Genomic DNA, 27,714 nt, shown 5'->3' with positions numbered 1-27,714 from the left:
AAAGCCCAAACGTGCTCAGGAGTGATCTGAAGTATCATCTATTGAGAACCCACAATGGGGTTTAGCTCTATGCTCTGTGGTCGATCATAATTATATTCCTGTTGGTCTTCACTACAACCCTGCAAGGTAGGTGTAAGCCCCAGTACAGAGGAAGGCTCAAAGTGAATCCTTGAGGTCATACAGCTAGATGGTGGTCAAAGTGGTAGTTAAATCTAGGTTCTTGAATTTGAAAAGTTCATGCTCTTTCTACCATACCACAAGGCGACTCACTCTAAAGACAGTGACTCTTTAATATGCTAACTGCCAGCATATCAAATATTCTAGAATCCCATTGTGAGGGTTAGTAGTGTTTATTAAAACATCACCTACGACTATTTCTATCAGTTATCTTTGCACTGTCCTTTTCATGTATGTTCACTATTTTCTGATAACCCCTGCACTTACAAACACGGGCAGTGAGATGAGTGGATGGGATATACAGGACTAGGATTCCTTGGGCTGTCATCTCCAAGACTTGACCAATCATCTCCTACAGCATCATTTTCAGCTCTAGTACTTGAGGCACTCAGAGACTCCTAGGAGCCCAGCCCAGTCAGGTTTGGCCAGGGACCAGCTCCCCAAAGCAGATTAGAGCTGGCCTAGCAGTGGTGTCTGAAACATCATAATTTGATCCAGTTTGATTGATTGGTTCACAGTCAGGAATGTGGTGGTGGAGAAATCTGGCAGATTATCAAAGGAGCTTTTGACTATCACAATGCTAGATTTAAAATATTTAGATAATTAATAGTAGTCCAGGAAAAAAAAGTTTAACTGGGAAAAATATCTACTGTAGAGAAAAGTCATTTCTTATCATAAGCCAAGAAATGGTTTATGGGCTAGAAACGATTCAGAAGACTGGAAAGTATAATTTCATTTTGTAATTTCTAGTATTTTATAACTGGATAAGTTACTTCTTGGAGAAGTCAATTTTCAGACAAAATGCAGATAAATAATCCTAATAGCCTACATAAAAAAGCCACTCTTCCCCTCTAAAATATAAAATTACCTCTAAACTTGGTGGTTAAAGGTAAACAAAACATCTTGGAAACAACTTAGAAAATATTCTAAAAGTAATCAAAAATCTTTTAAAGGAACAAGCCACCCTAGATATACTTGGTTTATATCTGTACTTGAGCTAAAAAGACTTTATTAATTATAAATGGAATGTTTATCTGTCTATAACTGAGATACATTACTGTATAAAGACCACAATATAGCACCAAAAATAACCCGAATTAAGTTTAAGTAGAACAAAATTATGAATTGATTTTATCATGTTACTTTTGCAAGTCTAATGTCAGATCCATTAGTAGACTACTACAATCATTTCAAAACTAAAATGTTAAAGTTTGAAAAACTAATGGATTTAGCCTAATTACGGTATAAAGGTGTTCTTTGCATAATATAAAATTCAAGTCCATCTTAATTTTAAACTGCATCTGGTTTTTAAAATATATTCTAAATGATTCTCTGAGGCTGGCAATGCTGATGCCTGATTTTTCCTCATAAATTTATTTGGCAACTGTTGGTTCAATGGATAACAACTGAATTAGAGTGGGATACAGGTTCCTTTTGGACACGCCCATCTCGTTACATCACGTGGGACACCACAGTGACGGTGTACATCTTACGTGGCATGATGCCCTGGTCCACTAGCTGTTCTCTCGTCCTCCTCTGTTGCAGCCGCAGCTGGAGCACTGTAAAAAGGAAATAATCACCATTGGCGTTTATCAGTAACTGCAGGATACATACAATTTATACAATTCCAGAGGAGATACAATTAAGTTTTATTAAACATCTTCTATTTCCTAATAAACAGGAGGATATAGCCTGGCACCATACAACTTGTAAAAAGAAAATTATTTTGTGATTTCTGCCCATTTGGTGAACACTAAAGTTTACTCAGCATATTTTTGTTAATAGTCATAATTTGATAACTAAAGTATTTAAATACATTCACATAATACTCAGAAAATAATAGTTGGCTTATATAATTAAGACATGTTAATAAATCTCATTCATAGAAATATAAAATTCCTTGACATTCCTTAGTTTTTTAAAAAAGTAAGTTAATGGCAAAATTTATTTCAAGGAAAGATTGACTTATTTGGAGGGACTGACTCCATCAGGAACAAATTTTAAATAGCTTTAATGAAGCCTACCTACATAATAAAAATTAGACCTATAAGATATTTATTACGAATGACCCAAAGGGAAATTTCAAAATTATGAATTTAAAATATAGTAATCTTTGCACAAATATAATACCATATCTCATTCTATGAGTTCTAAGAAAGTCACAAATTAAATGATACCTTGTTACTTTAATAAAAGTAAATGATTACAACTGGTAGAGACCAAGATATATATGACGAAATGTATATATCCAGCTTGCCAAATTTAATCAAAAATGAATTTTTTTCCTAGATTTTTAAAGCAGATTCTTTTTATAACCATCTATATATTTTTTTATCTGGAAAGTGAGCCAATTTAAAAAAAGGGGACTTTATGAAGAGAAAGTGAATACCTGAAGTGACTTTTTTAAGACTATTTTTCTTGGTTTACCTTACATTCAAATCAGGTTTTCATTTTGATTTCAAGCTCCCATTTTGATTTTTGTTTTAAACCACAGATAAAACCAAGCTTAGGATGATTAAGAGCCCGCTTAAAGGTTGTCAATATGCTAAAAAAATTTATCTATGTGTATTTTTCAAATAGTGGGAGGAGAAGCCAATTTTCCAGTGAGAGATGATGATGGCTGTAGTGAGGATGGCTAGAACCTGTCTCTTACTGAGGTTCAAGTTTAGTGCACATGGTGTCTCCTCCTTGCGATAAAACTGCGAGGCCTGAAGAGGAGGTAGGCAACGGGGCCCTGACATCCTTGTTTTCCGCTTAGCCTTGTGCTGCCAGCAGAGCAGAGCAGTCAGATACACTTGAAGAGTCTAAACTGCAAAATGGCTTTTAAAAATATTTTCTTATCCCTGTTAGATATGAATGTCATCCTTCATTGGATACAGAAATATGTTTTTTGTTTGTTTGGGGCCATAGGGTCACAGAGCTCCACTGATATCCCATTGAGAGCTGAAGCAGCTAATGTAAGATTCTGTTACACAAAGCAAAAGGAAAATTAAATGAGCCTGAAAAAATATATGCACATTTCTGACATTAAGATGTTCTGTGATACTCTGAATCAATTATGCTCTAACACACAGATCTTTCCCCTGATAACTTATAGTTTATTGAGAATAGTATGTTCCCACTGTGCTTTACAAGGAACAAAAATAACCAAGGAGCTGACCTGTGCATCTGCTAGCACCAAAATGCCTGCATACCCTAACATTCTTCCAGGAAGGCTAACATCAGTGCTTGTCTGCATTTAAGGTGGTCCATATTCAAGAAGTAGAATCCCAAGAAAAGGACAACTGAGAGGAGAAAAGGGTTAGAACAGTTGTCCAGTTCAAAGGTTGACACTTCTGGAATGTGATGGTCCACGTCTGTTGGAAAATCTCTAGCAGTAGTATCTTTCTTTTCTCCCAAGGGAGTGCTCCAAAGAGTAAAAAAGAGTAATGAAAACATCAACAGCCCCCTTTTTTGGCTTAAAACAAACAAACAAAAAATGCATCACAGATATGAGACACATGTATCAAACACAATACATTTTTGGGGTGAATGGCATCTTTGAATGATGTATATATATTTGCAACAAATTGGTCTGCAAACCAACACTGCTGACATCTCCGAAGCGTCTCCTGATGTCCACTAGACATTTCAGGTGGCCTCATGCACCGGGATGGCAGCCCTGTCAGCTGTTCCCTCTATGACCAGAAATCACACTTCCGTGTTGATGTGTGAAGGTACCCGCTACCACAAGGGGAACACGCAAAATGGATGTATGTCGCTCTGACCTGTTTCTACTCCCAACGCTCCTGACACCAAACACGTGGGCTTTTCCCTCACACCTGCCAGTTCTCCAACTTTCGGGACACCAGCTAGGTGTGCCACAATTCAATTCTGACACCATGTGCCTGGAGTTAGTGTCAGATCCTACGAATTAAAGGGCTCCATCCCATAAGACTGCCCTCACTTCAGATGCCAACTGCTAGTCTTAGGCCTCCCATACTTCTGACTGATGGGTTATACAGTCGTGGAGTTTCTACAGTCCCCTCCTCAGGCTTGATAAATTTGCTAGAATGGCTCACAGAACTCAGGAAGGCACTTTATTTACTATCACTGGTTTATTATAAAGGATACAACCTGGGAACAGCCAAATGGAAGAGATACAAAGGGCAAGGCATGGGGAAAGGAGCACAGAGCTTCCACGCCCTTTCTAGGTACACGCCCCCCTCGCTAAAATCAACATGGCTTGTCCTTATGGGGACCAGCCCCTATGCTGGAACCATCTAGGGTCTCCCAGCTACCTGTCACCTCATTAGCATACAAAAGCCACTCTTATCACTCTGGAGAGTCTAAGGATCTTAGAAAGAAGCTCTTGCATCAAGAACTGTGCATGAAGACTAAATATGTAACAGAAGATGCTCCTATCACCCCTGTTACTTAGGAAATTCCAAGGATTTTAGGAGCTCTCTGCCAGAAACCAGGGACAGAGACATTTCTTATTATATTACAATATCATAGACATCAATCACCAACTGTTAAAACAAACATAAACACAAACATGAACTATTTATATTTTCTATCCCATTTACTATATGGCCAAAAAAGCAAACAGCTCTATTTATGTCATATTGCTTGAAGGTAGGAAAATAATCTCCCCAATTAATGCTCTCCTCATTGCCTATTAACTTTCCTAAGCAGCAAGAACATCACACTACAAGCATTACTCAAAGCAGTTGTGACCATCAGCCTCCCCTAGGCATGTCCACTTATTTAGAGCAATCTATGAGGTGTCTGGGTGCTGCACGGGATACAAACCCAAGGGAAAGAGCAGCAGCAGTTGCTGTGAATGGAAGATCTGTTTTTAAGCAAAGACGTTAGGAAGAACATGAATGGAAGGGGAAGCACATTTGCAAGTAACTAGTCATTTTGTCAAGCGTTTTGATCACCCAACTTCCTTTCAGTGTTCACCTACACTAATGGGTGGACAGTACCGGACACATTACATTGAATATGAGGCACAATGGTGTCCTGACAATAGACTCGGGTATGCTGCCACCTTTGGTCAGCATTAAAACACAATTAGGCCAGGCGTGGTAGCTCATGCCTATAATCCCAGCGCTTTGGGAGGCCGAGGCAGCAGGGTTGCTTGAGGCCAGGAGTTCAAGATCAGCCTGGACAACACGGTGAGACCCTTTCTCTACAAAAAATACAAAAATTAGCCAGGTGCGGTAGCATAAGCCTGTAGTCCCAATTACTAGGGAGGCTGAGGCAGCAGGATTGTTTGAGCCTGGGAGTTTGAGGCTGCTGGGAGCTATGATGACACCACTGCACTCCAACCTAGGCCACAGCAAGAGCCTGTCTCCAAAAAATTAACCAAAAGAACAACCTAAAACAACAACCAACCACAATTACAGTATTTGATCGTATCAAATACAACCAGTCATTCAAAACTTGACAAAGGTTATTCTGAGAACTACTTAGATATACAGAGTACTGATCATACAGGTACAGGCTCATAATTTTAGAAAACATAAAACTTTCTTCCAGTGCTCATCAAATTAGTAAAAAAATTAATGTATTATAAATCACAACAGATATCTGTACCTTAGAGGCAGATCATCCAAGGCCAGGAAGAACATGGCTTGAATGACGTAGACAGTTTAATTATCAGGCAACAGTGGAAGACAGGAGTTGGGCACAATTTGTCAGTGCTTAACCAGGACTGTAAAAGGGGTAAGGGACCCTGAAAATAGAGGACCCAACTCTTTTTATGATCAGAGAGCCATTCATAGTTGTGGAATCAAGAAGCTTATCAAGTTTCTCTGGGACCTTCGTGGATTAGGTCTGGAGACCCTCTTCTTCCCCTTTCAGCCTCTGTGCTCCCCCTCGGGTGTTTGTGTCTGTGTGGAGGGAGAGAAGGCCTAGATCACAGAGTGTTACTCAGTGCTCTGTGGAGTTGAAGTTCTCAAGCCCAATGACTAGGCTGGCACACTGGCTGATCGCTGGAAAACCTGACACAGTCTGCACGTGTTGACAAGATTTCATTTCCGTAGCTGCAAACCACAGCTGAGACACTGGCCAAGCACTGCTCTCCTGTGGTGGCAGCAGCAGCATTCACAGTGGTGACGGCACAGCTGCCTACGAAGCCAGCATGCCCAGCAATGGCCTCACGTCTGAAAACTGAACCCGAGAGCATTCTCCCCCTGGTGCCTCGTTGAGTGGATGAACTATGCTATTGGGCTGACATCATAGCCTACATTTTATTCGTGAGTTGACTGACATTCAGTATCTTCCACAGCCATTGCATGAATAACTGCTTGCAAGAAAAGGATACACAGAAAGCGATAGAATTCTCAGGGGGAAAACCAGCTCAAAACACTCACTGAGTATCTACAACCCTTCAGAAAACAAAGGACCTAAGTAATAGAGCGAAATAGAATGCAAATTACAAGTGCTCACATTTGAACATTTTCAAATGTCTTTATCTTTGAAAAATGTAGAAACGAAATCAATCCAACACTTGGTTTTGAGAAGTCCTTAAGTTTAAAATTAAGGTTTAAAACAGGATTTGAACCTGTTTGATTTTCTCAAAAAAAGGGGGGGGGGCAGGGACAGATATTTAAAAAAAAGCATATCTCATATAGGTAGCAGTGTATTCTCTGTGTAAAACATTTACCCTAAGTTGAGAGTTCTACCACAGCTGTGTATTTCCAGATGACAAAACTCACAAGAGGCACACAGGCCCCCGCCCCCATCAACAGAGAGAGATGAGGCTGTAAGGCCATTTGCTTACTGTAGGTATCAAGTCTTTCTTAGCTAGCCTGAGTCCAGGCGTTCTTACTAAAAAAAAATCTTTGCACATATTATCACATTATAAGAATGATATATGTTCATTATATAAAATATGAAAACTAGCAAGTCATTCACTGGCTCTGAATTGTATTATTTTCATCAGAGAAAAAGGCCACAAGATACAAAATTAGAACATTCAGCAGTTTTTTCTTAAAGAAGTTCTCTTAAAAATTATTTAAAAGTTTAGTTACAACAACCCATCATTCTACTCTAGGTAAAATAAAAAGAATTAAAAACAGGTACTCAAATAAATATGTGTACATACACATTTATGGCAACTCTAGTCGCAATAGCCAAAAGGCGGAAATAGCCCAAATGTCAACACAGATAATTGGATAAAGAAACTGTGGTATATCTATCTATACAATGGAATATTGCTCAGCCACAAGAAATTAAGTATCGATACATACTACAACATGGATGAACCTGAAAAACATTGTAAGTGAAAGAAGCCAGCCACAAAAGGGCACATATTATATGATTCCATTTACCTAAAATATCCAGAATTGGTAAATTAAGGGACAGAGTACAGAACAGTAGTTGCCAGGGACTGACGGGAAAGGGGTATGGGAGTAATTGCTTAATGGCTAATTTTATGTTATATGAATTTCATGTCAATTAAAAATAAAACAAAACCAACGGGAACAGACTTTAAGGACTAATTTCTCGATAATCAAATTTCTTATTTTCCAGCCACCCCAGGCTCACCCCTTCTCACCACCATAATTCCATTAACTATTCATGATGACATGATCTTTTAATAATTTGATAACTACAATAACAGCTATATTATATATTCCACATCACACCAAATTCTATGTATTTTTTGCCTCTATTTTCCCTAATAGGCCTCATCCTTGCATTTCTAGCACCTTCCACAGTACTTGCCATATAATAGCAGTTAACAAACATGTTTTTCTTAACTTCACATGATATAATTAGAGAATATAACTGAGTTACTATTTTCTAAGAAAAGAAAATACTATGCCACACTTAAGGATAAATGGCCAAAAAGATTTTCTATGGGCAAGTGATTATTATGGGGCAAAATCAACACTGTCTCACTTCCCTGCATGAATTTTGGGTTTGGAATTATTTCTGAATTGCTATTGGTGGTGGGAACAGAAGACAAAAACATAATTATGTTGTTTTGAAGGGTAAAAAAGGACTAAAAAGGGGAGACTATGGGCAGAGAAGACTACTAAGAAACAGTGGTAGACACTAATTTCTTTTCATCACTATTTATAATTGATGTGAAATCCATGCTGCATTAAAGAGAAGGCACTTAGGTACTCTCATAAATGATAAAAAGTAGCAATCAAAGATAACAGATTTTTACTTATATGTTCAGGGTTCTAATTTGCCAATTATAAAATAAGGTTCTTCTTCAAGTAATTTTAAAACACAGAATATGCACCGAGGCCAAAAATAAAATGGTGCTTTGTCCTGTAAGAGCTATGCTATCTGCACTGATTAAGCAAACCTCCATCACTACTTCCTGTCTGGAACAAATGCAGAGTTACACAGTGTGTGCATAAATCTAAACCTCAGACACTACAAAGAGCAAATAGCATTTTGATCAGGAATGTTTAACAATTTTCTGATTAAAAAGGGAACGACATCAAGTTAACTAAAAAACTGTGCAAACTAGTGTCTGAAAAATGTTAGGCCTTAGACTAAGAGCAAATATGGCCATTCATTTCAATGTAAGGCAATCTAGAGGCTCAGGCAGAGAACCAGCATGATCCTATGGGTTAAAAATGAATTGTTTGGAAAACAAATCAAATATTGTTTTAACCTCTATGCATTGCTGGTGATCAGGCAGTTAAGTGGATGACATTGAAATGCCTGTTATTTGTGTTATTTCCATTTATCCAATTGTGTGCCTTATTCCCACCGCTTTTTAACCAAATAAGATTGGTATAACAAGGCTGGGGAAGTAGGGGAAGAGGCAGGCAGCACAGACTGCATTCCGAATCCCTGCCCTTGCCTGTAAGAAGGCCCCACAATCTAGAATGCAGCATTTCCCCTCTAAAATTAAAGAAATTAAAGAGAAAAAATGAAGTAAAAACTAAAATGCTAACAGAACTGCTATTATTCCCAGCTAACACACTGTAGGTTTCCTGCATTAATCTGCAGCATGAGGTCAGGAAGACAATGTTTTCAACACTCAGCCTTGGAAATTTACAGGAGCTTTGATAACTCTCTGGTTGGCTGCTGCTTCGGTTGCCATGGAAACAGACTGCTAAAAATGGGGCACGTTTCTTTAAACTGATCATACCTTCACACAAATTCCCTTTTCCTTTTTGTCAAAAGTTGGAATGAATTTAAAGTATGCTTCTTGTGGCATGACAGTCTGGTGTCAAGCCAGGGGCCTGGTACAGAATGGCAGAGATAACATTAGCTTGTGGCAGACACACATGAAGATATTATAAATACAGGCATTTTAAAGATCTCATTTGGTTAAAAAGTAGTGGAAATAAAGCACACAGTATAAATTAGATAAATGGAAGTATAACACAAATACCAGGCATTTCAAAAGCAAAATCATCCACTTAACTGCCTGATCACCACCAATGCAAAGAGGTAAAACAATATTTGATTTGTTTTTCAAATAATGACCTTTACCCATGGGGTCATGTTGGTTCTATGCCTCAACTTCTAGATATCTTGCCTATATGGTTCCAAAAGAAGATAATATTTATTTTTCTTATTTTCGCGGTAATAAAACAAGTCTACATTCCACCACTGCATTAGAATTTCAGTGTGCAGCTACAGGTAGAGGTGCTACGAGTTAAAGCTCTGTCTGCTTCCTAATCCCTTTATTATAGGGTGAAAATGTGAGTTGTATAAAAGACTCTCAAATTTCCTAATATAGATTCCTAGGTAGGCTCTTTGAATACAAGAACAATCAACAATGAAACAGGAAAACAGTGGAATGTTTACCTCCAGTTTTTCCCAGAATAGTAAGCACATGCTCTTCTGCAGAGGTGACTTGATCCAGGCTCGATATCTTAAATTTTCTTTCCATTTTGTGGATTCGGGAATAGAGCTAATACATGCACACATATAGCTACATATATATTCGTGTATATACCTACACACACACGTGTGCAGTAAGCCCACCAAAACACAAAGACAACTGAGAACTGTGATAATTTGTGTGTTATCCTAAAATCCTAGCCAGATGATGATGTACCAAATAGCCATGCCCAGCATGGAGGGTCACCCTGTTGTCCCTTGCCACACACACCAGCCAATCATTGTTCAGGTATTACAATGGCACGTTTTATAAAGATAGTATCTGTAGGAGGATTCTGATGTTTGGATACTTCTGGTGTTTAGGCTCCAAGACAGACAACCTGCTGGCTCTACTGTTTTGATTCAAATAAACAAGAAAAGGACAACTCTAGCAGATGAACATGCACACCACAATTCAAGTTTCTGTAATTCTCTAGATGAGAAATGTATTCATATTGACCAACAGGCAGAGACCGATCTCTTCAGAAATCGTATTCAGTTGGGAAATCACCAGCCTCCGTGATTACCTGCTCTGGCAGCCTAGAACTTGGTTTTACTTTGTCACAAACTGGAAAGGATGGCCAAGCAGGGCAAGCAGAGCTTTTGCGCTGGCAGGGCGTCCTGAGTGTCAGGCATCACCCCAAGAGCTCGCCACGCACCGCCTCATCTAACCTGCGTAGCAGCCCTGCAAGATGGGCGCCGGTATTTATTTCCACAGAGGAATTAAGCACTTATCCAAGATCACACAGCTAGGGAGAGGCAGAGCCAGAATTAATGAGGAACATTCAGTGTTTCCATAGGATAATTTTCCTAAAAAAAACAAAAACTTAGCACACAGAAAGAAATATTTCCTAATATGCTATTAGTTTTTGCCACAGTGTCACATAACCTCAACAATGCTGTTGATCACACTGCCTCTATTTTGTAAGAAATCCCATATTGCAATTCTAATGGAAAGTCATGAATATCGATAAGAATTCATTGGTGTAATGGACTGAACTGTGTCCCTCTCAAATCTGTATGTTGAAGCTCTAACCTCCGGTGTGACTGTATGTGGAGACAGGGCCTTTAGGAGGTAATTAAAATTGAATGAGGTCACACGGTTGGGACTCTGGTCTGACAGGATTAGCGTCCACTAAGACCCGAGAAGAGACACCAGAGCGTGCACCCGCCTCCTCCTCTGCCCGGGCGCGCACCGCGGAGAGGCCACGCGAGCGCAGGGCGAGAAGGCTGCGAGCCAGGAAGGGAGCCCTCGCCAGAAACCAAACCCTCCCGGACACTCCAGCCTCCAGGACTGCGAGGAGAGTAATTTCTGTTGTTTAAGGCATGCAGTCTGTGGTATTTTGCTAATGCAGTCTGAGCTGACTAGTAAAACCGGGAAGACACAAAGAAATTAGAAGATTATTCTCTTTGCCATTCTGAAGCCTGTTAGAAAACCCTGACAAAGCTGTCATCAAGGAAACAACCCAATGTTTCAAACTAATCTATATTCTTTCCTGAGAGCTTTTAATACATTAGAATGATGTCATGATAGTACAGATGCTCCTTGACTTAGGATGGGTTTAAGTTGACAACTGTTAAGTCAAAAAAAAAATGCATTTAATACTCTGATACACTCATTGTAAAGTCCAAAAATCCTAAGTTGAACTACAGTAAGTCAGGGACCGTCGTCTTATCACATTACTGAGGTGAGACTGATATGATGAAATAGTAGCCAGTGCCTACCCTGATACTCACATAGACTCTAAAGTGGTTTAAATGGTAATTTTGATGTCCTTTTCTTCCTTCGGGTGATGGGACCAGGATAACCACTGCAGCCCCAAGAACCCTTTCCTGATTGTTCTAACCCAGGAGATATCACCATTCTCTGAGCTGCAAACACAGTGGTGAACAAAACAGACCCAGGCCCTTCCCTCAAAGATCCTACGGCTCTCATAGAAGGGGAGACTGACATCTAATGTAACAATCATGGTGGACACATACGAAGACTAAAAGGATCTGAGTGAGTCTGAGGACGGGGCAGTGGTGCAGAAAAAGGCCCCGTGAGAAGGCGACACCTGCAGTGGAACTGGCAGGGTGAGCTGCAGTTGCTCTGGCTGGTGGGTGGGCTGGGCAGGCGGGGGTGGGGGGGGCGACATTCCCGAGAGAACAGTGATGCTGCTTCTGGACACACAGGCAGGGCCTTTTACCCCATGGGCTTCGGATTTTATCCCAGTGCCATGGAAATCCACTACAAGGTGCGAAGTGGCAGCACAACTGAATAAGATCACATTTTAAGATGACAACTCTCTGTATCGGTGCAGGGTGACAGGGCTGGAGTAGAAGGGAGGGGATACCAGCGAGGCAGCTCTGTCTCTGCTGGAGTAAAGACTCTGAGTAAAGGAGGCCTGGATAAGGGCGTTGGCCATGGTGCTACGGTGCTGAGGACAGATGAAATATTACTATTTTTGAGGCAGAACTGGCAGCTTTGGTGACAGGCTCTGCTGATAGGTTATGAAGAGGAGGTCAAGGAAGGTGTCAAGGATTGCCTCACTTAGGTTCCTAGCATGAGCCACTGGGTGGACAGAGGTGCCATTTATTGAGATGGGAAACCCTGGAAGAATATGTTTGGTGGGAAATAAAGGGCCCATCAGCCACACCAGGGAGGTGGATGGCTGTCCAGGTAGGGAGCACAAGAGGAGCCTGGCCCTCAGTCTGCCATGCTCACTCATTTGGAACAAAGTGTGTATATGGTTTTCTTCTGTTATCTCGTGTGTGTGTGTGTGTGTGTGTGTGTGTGTTTTAATTTCTACATTATCATTTACTTACTTTCTCATTCAAGTAACGATTCAAATAATAATGGCTTAAGGACCATCCTGTGGCATGGGTAGGTGGTCTGACACACGTCAAAGTGCCTTAAAGGCAGCAGTGCATTACATTTTGGGTGAGCCATTAATTTATAGTTGGAGTATAGATTATATCTGAAGGTGATAGTCCAAATTATTATATTCTGTTTAAGAAGGCAGGGAGGGAGCATAATATTCTTTAAATACTTGTTCATAATAATGTGTCATGTAAATTCAGGTAGAGTACGTATGAGATAATTTCCATCATTCCAAAAAACCGATGCTTTGGTAAAGTTATTTATTTAATCTATAGTCCCAAGTTGGATTACTCTCCTTAAATTCTACTATAGATATGTCCCAGTACAATATGTTAATCCACTCCACTGTTTGCCAGGCAACCTACGACACACTGTCATCTATTTCATCTCAGCTGTTATTAACCAGTCTGTGGCAGAATTGGGAACGTGGCCCCCAAATCTGTAACTCCTCCCTGTTCCTGACACCCATGGTCGAGCCATACAATGACAAGAGCTCAGATACCCAAGTCACCTCCTTGAGGGCAGCTGCTTAGGATGCCATCCAACCCACACTGGAGTATGTGCTGAGCAAGAAATATACTTTGATTAGCTAAAACATCGCATTTTAGGGTTGTTAGAGCAGTTTTTGTCAAAGTAATTAATACACAACCGGTTTTTTTTCTGTAGTATCTTATTTTCACCATCAGAGAGCCAAACATCAACTATTCCTCTTTAAATTCTCTTGCTACCATTTTGCCTTCATTAAATATGGAATATAACTAGCTAGTAGCATTGGTATTATGATTCATTTGTCTCAATAATGACTCATTAAAACACTTATCTGAATCAAATCATCTCAATTTATTTGATTTTCCTGGAAATTCATAATCATCAATTCTTCAGTTGTCAAGTCAGAGTGGCTTATAATATCCTTCTTAGTTGTAGATCCAGAAATTAATTTAAATCTCATGCATGTTGAGCATAATTAGAAAATGTTCAAAGCCTTTGGTAGACAAGTTAAAATTTGAGGTTCCCTATTGCTGCTTTGACAAAAGAAACTAGTCTAAAGAGACTTCTCTATTTTGAATTCGTTCAGGGGAATTCATGACATTTATTGCTGTTCTCACCTACAGGAGAAAATAATTAAATTCTCCTACTATATGCATTGGTATTTATCAAAAAGTTTACATAAACATTAACCAAACTGTGAGGTGACATGCCTTATTATCCAAACAGTTCTCTAGTGCGTGATGACAATTCAAAGGTGGTCAGCACTTAGAACATTTTCCTTTTTTAAATTTTCAAAAGGTATTACTAAATTTTCTCGTTAAGGTTTCACATAATTCCTGAATCTTAACGATATTTGCTTACAGAGTCTGTTCCCCCAGTAATAATTTCAGCCAACCAGCACTGTCAACAATTATAGGAACTCTAAACTATCCCAATATAAGCAAGCAAGAAAGCAATGACTTGAGAAGCAGTCTTCCGATCTCTGACAGGAGACATATGTCAAAAACGCCAGAAAGACCAAGCTCATGTCTATGTGATTAAATGAACCAAAATTTATCATTCCTTTATTAGAAGGAATGATAATGATCAATTAGAAACATTGATTCTAATGATCAATTAGAAACATTGATTCAGACTTAAAAAAAAAACACAAAACATTCTGGGCTGGGTGCGGTAGCTCACGCCTGTAATCCTAGCACTTTGGGACGCTAAGGCAGGAGCATAACTTGAGGTCAGTAGTTTGAAACCAGCCTGAGCAACATAGTGAGACCCCATTTCTACAAAAAAAATAAAAATAAAAAAATGAGCCAAGCGTGGTGGTGCACACCTGTAGTTCCAGCTATTCAGGAGGCTGAGGCAGGAGGGTCACCTGAGCCCAGGAGTTTGAGGTTGCTGTGAGCTATGACCATGCCACTGCACCCTAGACTGGGCAACAGAGTGAGACCCTGTCTCAAAAAGAAAAAGAAAAAAACAATTTCTAGAGGTTGCCCTTTCAAACAAACAAAAACCAAGTTTGTAAAAAATGAGTAGAAAACCAAACACTGTGGATGTAAATATATAATAGATATTTTTAATATGTGTCCCTTAACACATGAGGCATAAACTATTAGGCATTATTAATAGTCATTTATACATTTGTCTCTTTGGACAAAACAGCATAGGTTCTAATCAGACTCTGGGACCATAAGTCAATCAAAGGCACCAGAACAGCAGCTTCCATCTCAGTCAACTTCCATGGGTCAGTACAACTGCTGTATGCTCAATACGTCAGAGCAGACGAAGCTCACGGGGGCTTGTCCCAACGTTATAGTCTGTAAATCTGATAAGCCGAACACTGCTGTTCACCTGCAGGCAGGAACTGTGACACACTGAATTTCAGGAGCTCAATTTTGCATAGGGAACCAAGTTATTTTCTTACAACTCCTTTCTACAAAACTTATTTTTTTCCATTCTAATTAAATCCAGATTGAACTCTGTTTCAGTCTCACTAACTTTCAGGTAGCAGATCACTCTCATACCTTATATATATTATTTTACCCTCAGCCCTACCTATTGAAGAAAATGAGTAGCAATATATAGTCTATTAAGATATAGAGCGACACCCAGCTCAATGCAACTGTGGTGGGAGAGATTGTTCATCCAGTTATTTCTGTGGATCGTTTTGAAATATAAAATTTCTCTCCCCTACTCCTTTATACCTATGAATTTACATGACAAGATAGACAATACTTCTATTTTGTAAATACATACAGGATTTTAAATTTTAAATAGAAGGAAAAAGTAACAAAGAATTAAAAAAACCAAGTAAGAAAAGGTATGAGAAACTGGCTATTTAAACCAGGCAACTCATAAAAACACTAGGAAATAAATACTGTTTCTCCTCATTGTACAAATGAGGAAATTAAGGCTCAGAGCAGTGAACCCATCCAGGGTCACAAAAGTAGTAAATAGTACACCTGGGATTTGAACCCATGTATATCTCACTCCAGGGTCCGTGCTCTTTTGACAGGAGGCGACTGCACCTGTGTAAACTGAATGCGTAGTCAGAGTTGTTAGGGAAAGACCCTATACATTATGTAATCATCTCAGCTCTATTCTGCTGTTCCTGTTGATGATTCTCCTATCCTGTTTTCATCTTTTAACCCTTGCTTTCCACGCTCCTCCATCACATTCTGCTGTTGTGACATCTTTTTACTTCCCCTATTCCATTTTCTTCTACTTTCCCAGCTTTCCAAGTAACACAAAAATTGTTTTAAATTTATGGTATTAACAGGAGCTTAAAACTTGAATTTGATTTAAATGATGCGTGGATAATTCTCAAACTTTTAAAAAATTAATGATTTTAAAAATTGAAGTTCCCCTCAATCAGTTTCCAGAAATGTGTCCTAAAAACTTCCCCGGTATTGATTTTTGTAAGAATCTGCAATGAGGCAAGCTGCGCACAAGCAGAGGCAGCCCCATTGTTCGGTTCCCAGCAACAGCTATTTATATGTGTGTCATTTGTTTCCATCCAGGAGTTTTTTTCAACCCATACCCAAAAGTAGTTCAACTCTAGCAAACCCAACTATTGTTTCTTCTTCTTATCTTTTAAATCTGTAACAATCTATCATCACATTCTCATATTCGAAATGTCTGAGAGAAAAAAAAAATAAAAGGAGGAATAACTCTTTGGAAGAAGCCCAAAGTGCTGCTCAGGCTGACTAACTCTGCACTCACTCTCTGTTCTCTGTGAGATGAGCCAGAGCAAGTGGGGAGGTGTGGGGGCGGCTGATAGCAGGAGCTCAAAGGAGGGAGAAGGAAAAAGGGATATTGCAGGGGTTTTGCCTACCAAAGAGGACTAGAAAACAAATTTTCAAATTAAACAGGCACTGGGAAGGGTGACCCTCATGTCTCAAATTTAGGAAAAATTTATTTTCTCTAGACCCTGAATTTCTTAAACCACAGACCTTGATCTCCAGCTGCTACAGTAAAGCGAGCCATGCACCGGGTTAGCCTCGCTTTGGTGTGCCTGGACAGAGGGAGGGCAGCATTATCCATACCTTTGGCCGTTTCCTTAGATCAATCAGTGAGGTACCTGCACAGTGTCACTAGCAATAATAATTGACAGTATTCTCAAGCTTATTTTTGCTTGCTTTGTTAAAAAAAAACGAAGGTATACAATGTGCTTTCTAAAACAAAAATAATGCAATGCAATGCATTATTTTAGGATTTAATTAAGAAAGCTAGCTACTTTTTTGGTTTTAAATAAAACATAACATAATCATCTTAACTAAAAAAAAAAAAAAGAATTTTCCTGGAATTATGTGTTTGTAAACCCCAAAAGCAGCAGTGTTCTGACTAATACTGAAAAGGAAAGGGCCTCTCCAAAAGGCATAGGGGGCAAAAAACAAACAAACAAACAAACAAAAACCAAAACAGGAGAAAATACACAACATGAACCTGGAAAGATTTTACCAAAATGAGGACTGGCTTCATAAGTGCCCTTACCATATTAATTACTGCAAAATCCCTACAGTTCTACCAGCTACGAATCTTTAGCGACAGCTACCGAGAACAGCATTAAGCTTTCATTTCAAAGAACTCAGCCCGTGGAAGGTACATGAGTGAAGAGAGAGCAGACACACGCATGGTAAGCAGACACAGACGCTCAGCCTGGCTGATGGGAATATGAATTTGGCAGTTTTGCCCCTGTCCGCAGACAGACTGACCTTCCTTGAGACTTTTCTGGTTGCTCCCCTCAAGGCATTCCTTTTCTTTTAATGGTTCAAAATCCCCAGCAGTTAAAATCTCTGGGAAGCCCTGTTGCTGCTTCTTGGAGCTATCGATCATGGTGAGAGGCTTCTGGAGACAGGCAGCATCAAGCAGGAGAAAAGCTTAATTTGCAGAACAGCAGAGAGCGGTGCTCAGAACACGGGTCCCTGGGTCCTTGGTTGCGCCCCACAATACCCCAATCACCGGGCAATTATGTCTTTAAGCAGCTGAAGGCAGCCATTACCCTTTAGTTCCCAGCTTGACCTGCAAATACACTCATGCCGCTGGAAGCCTTAACTCTCTCCCACGTCGGGAGGCAGAGCCACACAGGCACGATTCTAAAATCCCACCCCTTTTCCCAGCCAGCCCCCTTCCCCTTGCCATTCCAGCTTCCCCCGCACTGGATACTTCAATCTGCAGTTTGATGGTCCGAATCATCTGACAAACACTGAGTCAAGCAGTTAAAAATAAATCCTCGAGTTGTTAAAAGAGAAGACTTTGCTGATACCTAAGACGACAAACTGCTGCCTGTAGTCTCTCTTCTGCTCTCTCTAAACACAGACACAGGCTGTGGAAACACTTTATATCGGCCAGACAAGCAAACCCATTACTCATTAAGTTCTCCAGCTAAACAAACGGCAGTCTAGGGCATCCGAAGGAAGCGGCTCTTATCTCAGCAGAGGCACCGCACTGAATAAACATGCTACTAGCAGATCTGGTGAAAACAGAGCCCGCTCACTACCGAAGTTCTTCTGTGGTGTGCTTTTTGCTGCATACGGCTCTTCCTGGAAAAGCCAGTGCTCTTTGTAATAGGGAAATGTACTGTAATTGCAGCTTTCTTCCTTTGGCAGTTCAGACCTGAGCAGCAGTTTTCCTTTGTACCACTAGTCGGCTGAGAGACGTAACATCGCCATGATTTTTTTTAAGAAAAAATCTCCTCCCCTGTATTAAAAACAGTGACACTGAGAGCTTCTATTTCATGATAGAGTCAACCAGCAACCAGCCCAAGTTTAATTTCACACCAGCTATCAGGGATGGGCACCTCTCCTACAAGCCACAGGCTGCAAAGTCACCAAAGCCCAAACAGCCTGCTGTTTACAACATATAAGGGACGCTGCTGGAAGGAAATCTCTAGGTATGGTAATTCCAGGCAAATGTGGAGACAAGCCTGTCTCCTTTGCATATACACCAAATATATATCTGTAGACAAAATAATCTGTTTAATGGTTCAAAGAATGCTCCTTTGCAACGAGCTCCCATAAAACTCACTAGAGGCTACAAGAGCAGTAGACAGTGAGTCGTGTTCCATGAGGGATCCATTTTGTTAACTTTTTTACAATCAACATCTAGCACAGTACCTGGAATATTAGGAGTTCTCAATAAATACTTGTTGCGTGATTGAGTGAATGAATAGAAGCAGAAGAAAGTGCATCAGGAAAAACTTCTTTGGCTAATACTCAGAGTTCTAAAGAAGTCCTAGACAATGATTAAGAGCCACTAATTTTAGATAACATTTTCCCTAAAGGAAGCACATTTTTTTCTTTAAAACAAAATATATAGATACATTTTAATTATGCACCTGATGTGACCAGCCCGTGGGATAAAGAAAGGCTTACATTTTTACTGCCAAAAAAATCAATGTTCTTTTCATAACTTAAACACAGATGGGACTGGATGGAGCACTCTGTCCTTTGTCCGTGGGTCCAAGACTGATACCCACTAAACCGACACTGTTCTAGAAAGCCGGCTGTCTACCCTTCTCCAGCATCTCACATGTTTCCTGTCAACTGAGATTCCTCCTGAAGGAATTTAAGCCCACCCTTGGCAGTCCAAACCTCTGCAGGAACAAACAGTGACGAGCTTATCACATTTCTCGAAAATGCCCTCAAACATTCTGCTACTATCTCTGATCTGAAGGCCTGTATTCTTTTAAATAAACTACTCCTGTGCTCTTAAAAGAATAAAAATAATCATCACTTTTTTTGAGGACATTCTTTAGGCTACTCACTTAATTAGATGTTTTGCCAAGTTTATCTCATTTAACCTCCAACAATCCTTGGGATTCTATGATTATTTGTTCCTCATAGACATTTTACAGATCAAGACCAAAGTGGCAAAGCTTGTTAAGTGGCAGGTCTGGAATTTAACCAAAGCTCAAGTCTCTCTATGGCCTTGCACTGCCTGACTTCTAGAATATGCTCCACCTCCAGGCTTTAGTTTGATCTCAAGACAGGTTTAACAGCAGAGGCCGTAACTTTTATAGCCTGCTAGTAATTCTACTCCTGATGAGAGAAAAGAGAGCCAACATAATCACCCTCAAATGATTTTATGAAAGCATTTTAACTTTTCATGAAAAATAACAACAGTAGCCAACTTTACTTGGTGCTTACTATGTGCCACAGTCTAAATGCTTTTTATATATCTCATTTACTGTTGACAAACTTGCAAGTTCAACATTATTATCCTGATTTACAGATGGGAAAACAGAGGCTGAGAAAAATCAAATACTGTCTGAGAGACGGCATATCTTCCAAGTGACAGTCAGGATTCCAAAGCAGGTAGTGTGGCTCCATTCTCAATGACTTTGCAAAAGAACAACAATCATTTCACTTCAGGAAACTAAGAGTGGGGGGTTGGGGAGGAACAACAACAACAAAAACATAAACCCCAATATTGTCTTTTTCAGGAGGTGGCTTTTAAATCCTGAAAAATGCCCAATTGTTTTTAGGTCACAAGTGTAGGAACCTGAGTAGATATACAAATATACCAGCCACTTTGAAATTCTTTACTGGCTCTCTGTGTGTGTGTGTATTCAGTGTGTATTGAACGTGTTTTTAAAAAGTTCTCTTTTAAGGAGCCTCTATTTGCTTATTATTTTTATATCTGATAAGTATCAAAAAGTCCCAATAAGGAAACACATTGTCCTGCTGTAGGTTTATATGAAAAGTCTTGTCTTTGCAGTTTTCAAAGAAAATAATTTCTCTAGTGGTGAATGTACCTGAAAGAATAGTTATTTTGCTATTAAAATTTTTTGAAATATTTTCAAATTCACAGCATTTTCCTCCCAAATCACCTGTGAATAGGGTCTAACATGATACCGTTTACCCTAAATACCCGAATTCGCACAAACAAAGCTATTCTCCTATAGAACCACAGTATGAACATCAACATCCAGAAATTAACACTGACATGTCACTACCATCTAACCCACAGACTCCATTTAAGTTCCACCAATTGTCCCAACAATGTTCTTTACAGCGCAAGGATGCAAACCAGGATCTCATATGGTATTGAGTTACCAAGTCTTTTTAGTTTTCTTCCAACTCAGACAATCCCTCAGTCTTTCTCCACTCTTCTTTCCTTGAATCTTGAAGATTACAAGCTAGTTTTTTTATAGTACTAATTATTTTGGGGAGAGATACTTTGAGACTAACCCATTGATGTACATGGCTGAATTATTTATTTACTATGATGGTTGCCAAATCGTGATTTTGAAAATTCCCACATTCCTTCTACATTTATTAGTGGCACATCCTATTATAAGAAATAGAATTCTCTTTAGAGGGTTTATTTTACCTATTTATATCAGCATGGGCTCATGGGTTATAACTTGTTACTATCATTAGTTATTCTGATGCCCAAATTATCCCAGATGTGGCTAGTAGGGACTTCCACAGTTTCTTATTGTCATGACACTTAGAGCACTTTCTTACTTTCTGGAACAAAATGTCTCACGCTTATCTTGTGCTCGCTGCTAATAGGGTGTCTCTGTTTCCAGGCCTCTGTAGACAGAGCTGGGGAATGTGTCTGAGTTCACACACACCATACACACAGATTTCCATCTCTCCATATTAAGAGATGCGAATATGCATCTGCATTTATTTACATATTTATTCACATATTTACATATATACTGAGTTCACCCCAATGCCTCCAAATCCAGTGCCATAGGTTCATTCTCAGGTTCTCTTTTCTACATTTGTACCCCCTTCTCCTACAGGGAGAAATTTGTCTCCCATGGTCTCTGCCACTCTATTCATGGACAGAGACACCCTGTACACCCCACCACTGCCACTGCTGTAGCCAAACCCGTGCAGATGCCTCCTCACCCTACACTGGCTCACCCACCCTCTCCTACAAGCCAGCTGCCTTGCTCGGCCCCACACAGTCTTTCCCATTGAATTAGGGAGGGAGGGCGGGGACTTGCGTTATCAGTGAGAGAAGCCCACAGTTGTCACATGAATTGCTTTCCAGTAGGGTTCGTCCTTGTTCCTTACTACATGTGCCACATTGTCTTCACTGTCATTTGGCTCTACTGTCACGAGTGGCACTTAACTTCAAATGATATGTGATTAAAGTCACTTCTGCTATGATAAATCTGCTTCCACAGTGTTCGTGTGTACACAATGGCAAAAGAGTTGTTTTAGTATGAAACAGACTACCATAAACCAAATCAATTTTCCCACCACCCCAAGCACAGATACTTAGTAAGTGTGAGAAAAACTGTATGGCTTAGAGACTTGGAACAATCCAAGAAAGCCTTTGGGGAATTAGAACACAAACAAACGCAGCTCAAGAGACTTACAGAAAAACTTGGCAGAGTGAATAAATGCTTACAAAACTGCTAATAAAAAAGGTTACTGCTGGGATGATGCTGTACTTCAGAAAAAAACTGAGAATATTACCAACTGGGTAATGTTCCATCAACGTAAAAACATTCAAAAGTAATGAATAAAGCAATTAGTAACAAATGCACAGAGACTGCTAAATACTGAGGCATACTTCTCTGGCAGCATTCTTGACATGGAGATCGAGAGAAGACGACCTTTTTTTCATCTTCCACATCTCAGTACTTGGTAACAGATCCTCAGTAGCTAGTCACTGACGTGAATAAGGGTCACACAGGCTGAGCCACAGTATTATAAAATCAATACAGACAATTACATTGGATGCATTTAGGAGGAAAACAAAAAAATCTCAGTCTAGGTTTCACCTAAAATATTTCTCTAAGGCTACCACATTTTTAGTAAAATACATATTTGATCCTTATTTTTCTCCTTTGTAACATTACAACACCACTGTAAAATACCATATCTTTATGTCATTACTAAATGGTTATGGTAAATCTTAACAGTTAATTTAAAATATGGTTTTTTTTTATCAAAAAAGGACAACTAAAGAGTGTTATCTCTGCAATCAGGTAGCATGCCTTAAGAGTCCTGTATTATCATCACTTTTTAAATATATATTGAAAAAGTCCTTCGTTTTGTCACTTCAAAAATATATATTGAACATACAGAACTTCAGATGTAAACAGAGTAACAGATTAGCCCCTATGGAAACTACTGTTTCATGAGGAAGGATAAAGTTTTCTGACATTTCTCGGGTAGTAAGATTTCGAAGGAAGGCATCAACGAGTTTGCAGTTAGGTCTTGCAGCACCACTAAACACTGCGACAGGGCAAACGGCTTGGTCATTTGGTTTGCAGCTTGTGCTTCTGTCTCTCATGCTGGAGCAGACGGGCCGGCCATAACATGGGGCACCACCCTCTCGGGTCCGCTTCACCTTCTTTGAGGGTGTGCATGGCAACTATGGTGGGACTTTCTGGCATTAGAATTTTACCATTAATGGTCTGTTGATTAACCTTGCTTAGAGTGAGGAGAGAGCATCATGTGGGCTGGGGGCATGACAGCATGAGCAGAGGCCACCGTGTGCAGCTCGTCCTCAGGTAGGTTTTCACGTCCAATCTGCTATGGACCAATATGTGGACCCCCTGTGCATGACTGGTAGGGTCATGTTATAATAGTTTGGCAATATCCAGACTCATCTGTACTCTGTTCTACAAGAGGAGTCCACAAATCATGCACTTGAGTGTTTTACCAGTGTCATATTGCCATAAAACTTTCTAAACACTATTTCTCCAGTCACCTCACAGGGGACTGTTCACACCCTAGTTGCATCTCTCTTCCTTAGTTATCTCTAGATCTAAGATAAACTATTTCAAACACCCTAAATTCTTTCAACATCTTGATATTCTGCCATTGCACCTTGCCTGTCCTCTGCCCCTAAATGACTAATCGTGGTCAAGCAATCAACCATAAGGTCTGGGAATTGTGTAGATCAAACACAAGGACATAAATCTCAGGAGGCCAAAGATGTGTTCTTAAGTGTTCACGAATTCTTTAAGAAATGCAAACATTTTATAATCAAATGTTGCCATATATAGTAATGAAAAATAAAGAAAAGTCAAACTTTTTTTGGGGGGGGAGGCAGAGTCTCACTCTGTCACCCCAGGTAGAATGCAGTTGCATCATCATAGCTCACAGCAACCTCAAACTCCTGGACCGCGGTACCCAGCTAATTTTTCTATTTATAGTAGAGATGGGGTCTCGCTCTTGCTCAGGCTGGTCTTGACCTCCTGACCTCAAGCAGTCCTCCCGTCTCAGCCTCCCAGAGTTCTAGGATTGCAGGCGTGAGCCACCGCGCCCGGCCGAAAGTCAAACATTGTGATGATGACATATTCAAGCCTAGAGATGGCAAAATGATACCCCACCTGCAGTAATCTGCACAGAGAAAAGGGATGGGAGGAATGAGTCATCACGGCATATGGCAGTACAGATGCTGAGCCTGTGCTAGGCAGTGAGTACCTTTGTCAGGTGTCAAGCAGCAATCACATTCATATAAAAATGTATCCTATCACAGTAAGTTAATACTGATTTAAATTTCATTAGCATTGTGGATTTCTGTAATTAATATGTAAAGTGTTTTGGTTCTGTAGCTGTGTTAAGTGCTACTAAGCACCAAGGAGTTTATACTTCATTTGTGATTGCACATAATCCAGCAACATTATACTAATAAAAGCCAAGTCATCTACTAATTGTTTTTAAAAGGTTTGCATATTACTTAAGTTTGTGAAACACTACTTCACTGTACAACTCAAATGGAGAGAGGAGATCCATTTAATCTATTGCTTGGCTTCCATAACATTATCTTGAGGTAGGAATTAAACATTTGCCTTTGCTTACCTATCTGATGGGGCGTCCAACTTTACCATTTTGGGAGTCCTGACAAAGACAGAGATAACCAAAACCCATAGCTTGAGAAATTAAAGAGCCAAGATAACTGTCTAAATGCAACAAAGTCATGTCATGCCCTGACATAAGTCCCAAAGTGTTTCCTTTGTCCCTTATTGACTACTTTGAATTGCCCGCACCTCTATTCCAAAGCATTTTCATTCTCCTCAAGATCACCCGACACTACCACCCTCATATCTTTCTCAGGATGTATCTTGGACCCCTAGATTCACAAGCAATACTGAGGTTTTCAGACATAAACTGTATTCTACCATCCTTCACCCTCCCATTCTTCCTCTTGTCTTTGAGGAAGAAATGATCTTTTTTCTTGCCACAGGGAATCCAGACAATCTGTTTAGGACTATAATCCTTTCTGCCTACTTACAAAACTGTGATGGATAAATTATACCTCTCCACTGGGATCTTTCATGCCTACCAAGATATATGCCTTGCCCCTCATAAGCCTCTCTTTTCTAATCTCCTAAAATTCTGACTCCCCCTTCCGATACTCTCCCCCTTATAATCTCAAACCTTACGCTGGCATCCACTATAACTCCAACACCCACCAATGCGTGCACACACACCCCCTACCTCTGGATCATGTACTTGCTTTCTAAATGAGTTTTCTTTCTGGAAGTAAGACATCCTTGATTTTAAGATTATATGCTACACTCAGGACTAAATCATCAAATTTTGTAAGACGGGCTTTGCTTCACTTTTGTGAAAAGACAAAATTAAAAAAACAGAAAACACAATGGCAACTAATGGGCTAGCCTAGACCTCAGGTTGCCCCAGCTCCGAACAATGCACTTAAAACCATGTCATGCTGTCTTGTCTTTGCAGTCTTGATGCCTCAAATACCATGATTGCTCAACTAATACTCCCTCCATGAATAAACAAATGTCACTCAACTTACCAAAGCCCTGTGCCTCTCCCCTATCTACTTAATTCAGCCCACATTTTTTAGCTCGGCATTCAAAGCCACCAATGCTTTGTCTCCCTCTTCCTGAATAGCATTATTAACTCCGTACATGTTCCCTATGCTTCAGCTAAATGAAACAGCTTAATATTCCCTAATACACTCCCAGTTGTCCTCGTCTTTGCTCAAGTTTTTTCTTCTGCCTAGAATTCCCCATTTCCAATCTCTGCCCATGGAAACTGTATTCAAACAATCTTTGAGCATGAGTTCTAGTCTCAATCTCTTTTACAAGCTTCCCAGGATGTCTTTCTCCACCCCCAAGAATCAAGGCTTTTTCTCTGCATACTCTGAACACTCCCGATACCTGTCCTCAGAGGACTCAGAGCTCTGTGTAAGGACGATAATGAAGATGCTGCTGCTAGCTGTTGATGTTTACAAGTCACTGTTTCCTGCAGCACTGCATTTATGCACGGTGTTAAGTGCTTTACATACGTTAACTCCATTCACTCCATTCAATAGCTCTACCTACCACCAACTCCGTTTTATAGTGAGGCACTGCAAGGCTAAGTCACTTATCTAGCTACACAGCTTTTGAGAAGCAGAACGGGAGAATTTAACCTAGCCAGTGTGATTTCAGTCTACTAGCTTTCCTCAATGGGTTCTGTGAGGTATTAAGCCTTAACGCCCAAAGGCATCTATTATATATAATAACTTACTAATATATTCCTTCTTGAAATCTCTAAAATGGTATTACGGTATATCATCCTTGGGCAACTTGAGAAAACAGTCATTCAAACCACGTTTGCAGAGTTTAATTTTCTCACAGAGCCTGGGCTGAGAAAGGCTGGATGTGTTTACTCTCTTGTGTTTTCTCTCAACACCTGTCAATACTTCCATATTCCTGACATCCCTTCCCCGTCTTAGTTTGCAGTCTTGCAAGCTGAAACTGCACTGCATTCATCTTTTTATTCCTATGAGATCTACTCCAGTGTTTTAAAATTTTTCACATGGTCAAGTTTCTCTTCAATCAAGTAAATTCTTACATTCAGCAGTCCAGGCTAGATGATAAGCATCTTCCTTATAATAAGCTAACAACTAAAACTACCGTGTGTGTGTGTGTGTGTGTGTGTGTGTGTGTGAATATATATATGTGACAGACACTTCAAAATCTGACAGACACTTCAAAATCACTTTTACTGAGATATAATCTAAAGACGATGAGGTATATCCACTTAAAGTATATAAACTAGTGAGTGTCAAACAAGGTACACCTGTGAAACCACAAGCACATTCAAGACACAGGACACCTTCGTCATTCCCAAAAGACTCCTTTTGCCCTTTTGCAGTACCTCCTTCTGCCACCCCAGGTCCAGATAACCACTGATCTGCTTCCCATCACTATAAATTAGCTTGCCTTTCTAGAATTTCAGTAAATGGAATCATACCGTATGTAGTCTTTTTTGCTTGAATTCTTTCACTCAGCATAATGATTCTGAGATTCATCCATGCTGTTGCATGTATCAGTGGTTGGTTCCATTCTATTACGGAGTAACATACTGTGTGCACGTACATTTTGTTTATCTAGTCATCTGTTGATGGACATTTGCGCAGTTTTCAGTTTTGAGCTACTATGAATAAATCTGTCATGAACATTTGTTTACTCACAAATGTAGATATTTATATTGATTTCTTTTGCATAAAGCCTTGGTCATATAGAAGGTAATTGCTTAGTTTTTGAAGAAACCAGGGTTTCTTCAACAGAACTTTATTGGTAGTTTTATTTGTAATAGCCAAAACCAGCAAACAACCATCTATCCATTAGTGAATGAATAAATGAATTTTGGTATATACGTACAAGAGAATACTACTCAGCAATAAAAACTACATAAGACGACACAGATGAACCTCAAAATAATTATGCTGAAGAAGCCAGACAAAAAGAGTGCATACTAAACATGATTCCATTTAGAAATAAATTTTAGAAAATGTAAATTAATTATTAGTGACAGAAAATAGATCAGTAATTGCCTGGAGACAGTGATGGAAAGAGGAATGGATTATAAAGGGGCATGAGGAAATTTCCAAGGGTG

At 39.7% G+C, this 27,714-nt stretch overlaps 1 protein-coding gene across 7 annotated transcripts in view; it reads right to left on the bottom strand.

Annotated features, from left to right (window-relative positions):
- MRTFB (myocardin related transcription factor B) overlaps positions 1 to 27,714 on the bottom strand; it is a 238,293-nt gene that overhangs the window by 44,663 nt on the left and 165,916 nt on the right. For 6 of the 7 annotated variants that reach the window (XM_075995119.1, XM_012736097.2, XM_075995121.1 and 3 more), the window contains one exon: positions 1,671 to 1,736. In XM_075995119.1, the coding sequence (XP_075851234.1) occupies positions 1,671 to 1,736 (66 nt within the window). Of the gene's footprint in view, positions 1 to 1,670; positions 1,737 to 17,589; positions 17,983 to 27,714 lie in introns of those variants that run through there. The other variant, XM_012736100.2, reaches the window with a different exon arrangement.

This window comes from Microcebus murinus, chromosome 19 (genome assembly GCF_040939455.1).
Source record: "Microcebus murinus isolate Inina chromosome 19, M.murinus_Inina_mat1.0, whole genome shotgun sequence".
In the NCBI taxonomy this organism is placed as follows: Eukaryota; Metazoa; Chordata; class Mammalia; order Primates; family Cheirogaleidae; genus Microcebus; species Microcebus murinus.
Note: the sequence above shows the minus strand (reverse complement) of the source record. Positions and strands in the feature narration are given on the sequence as shown.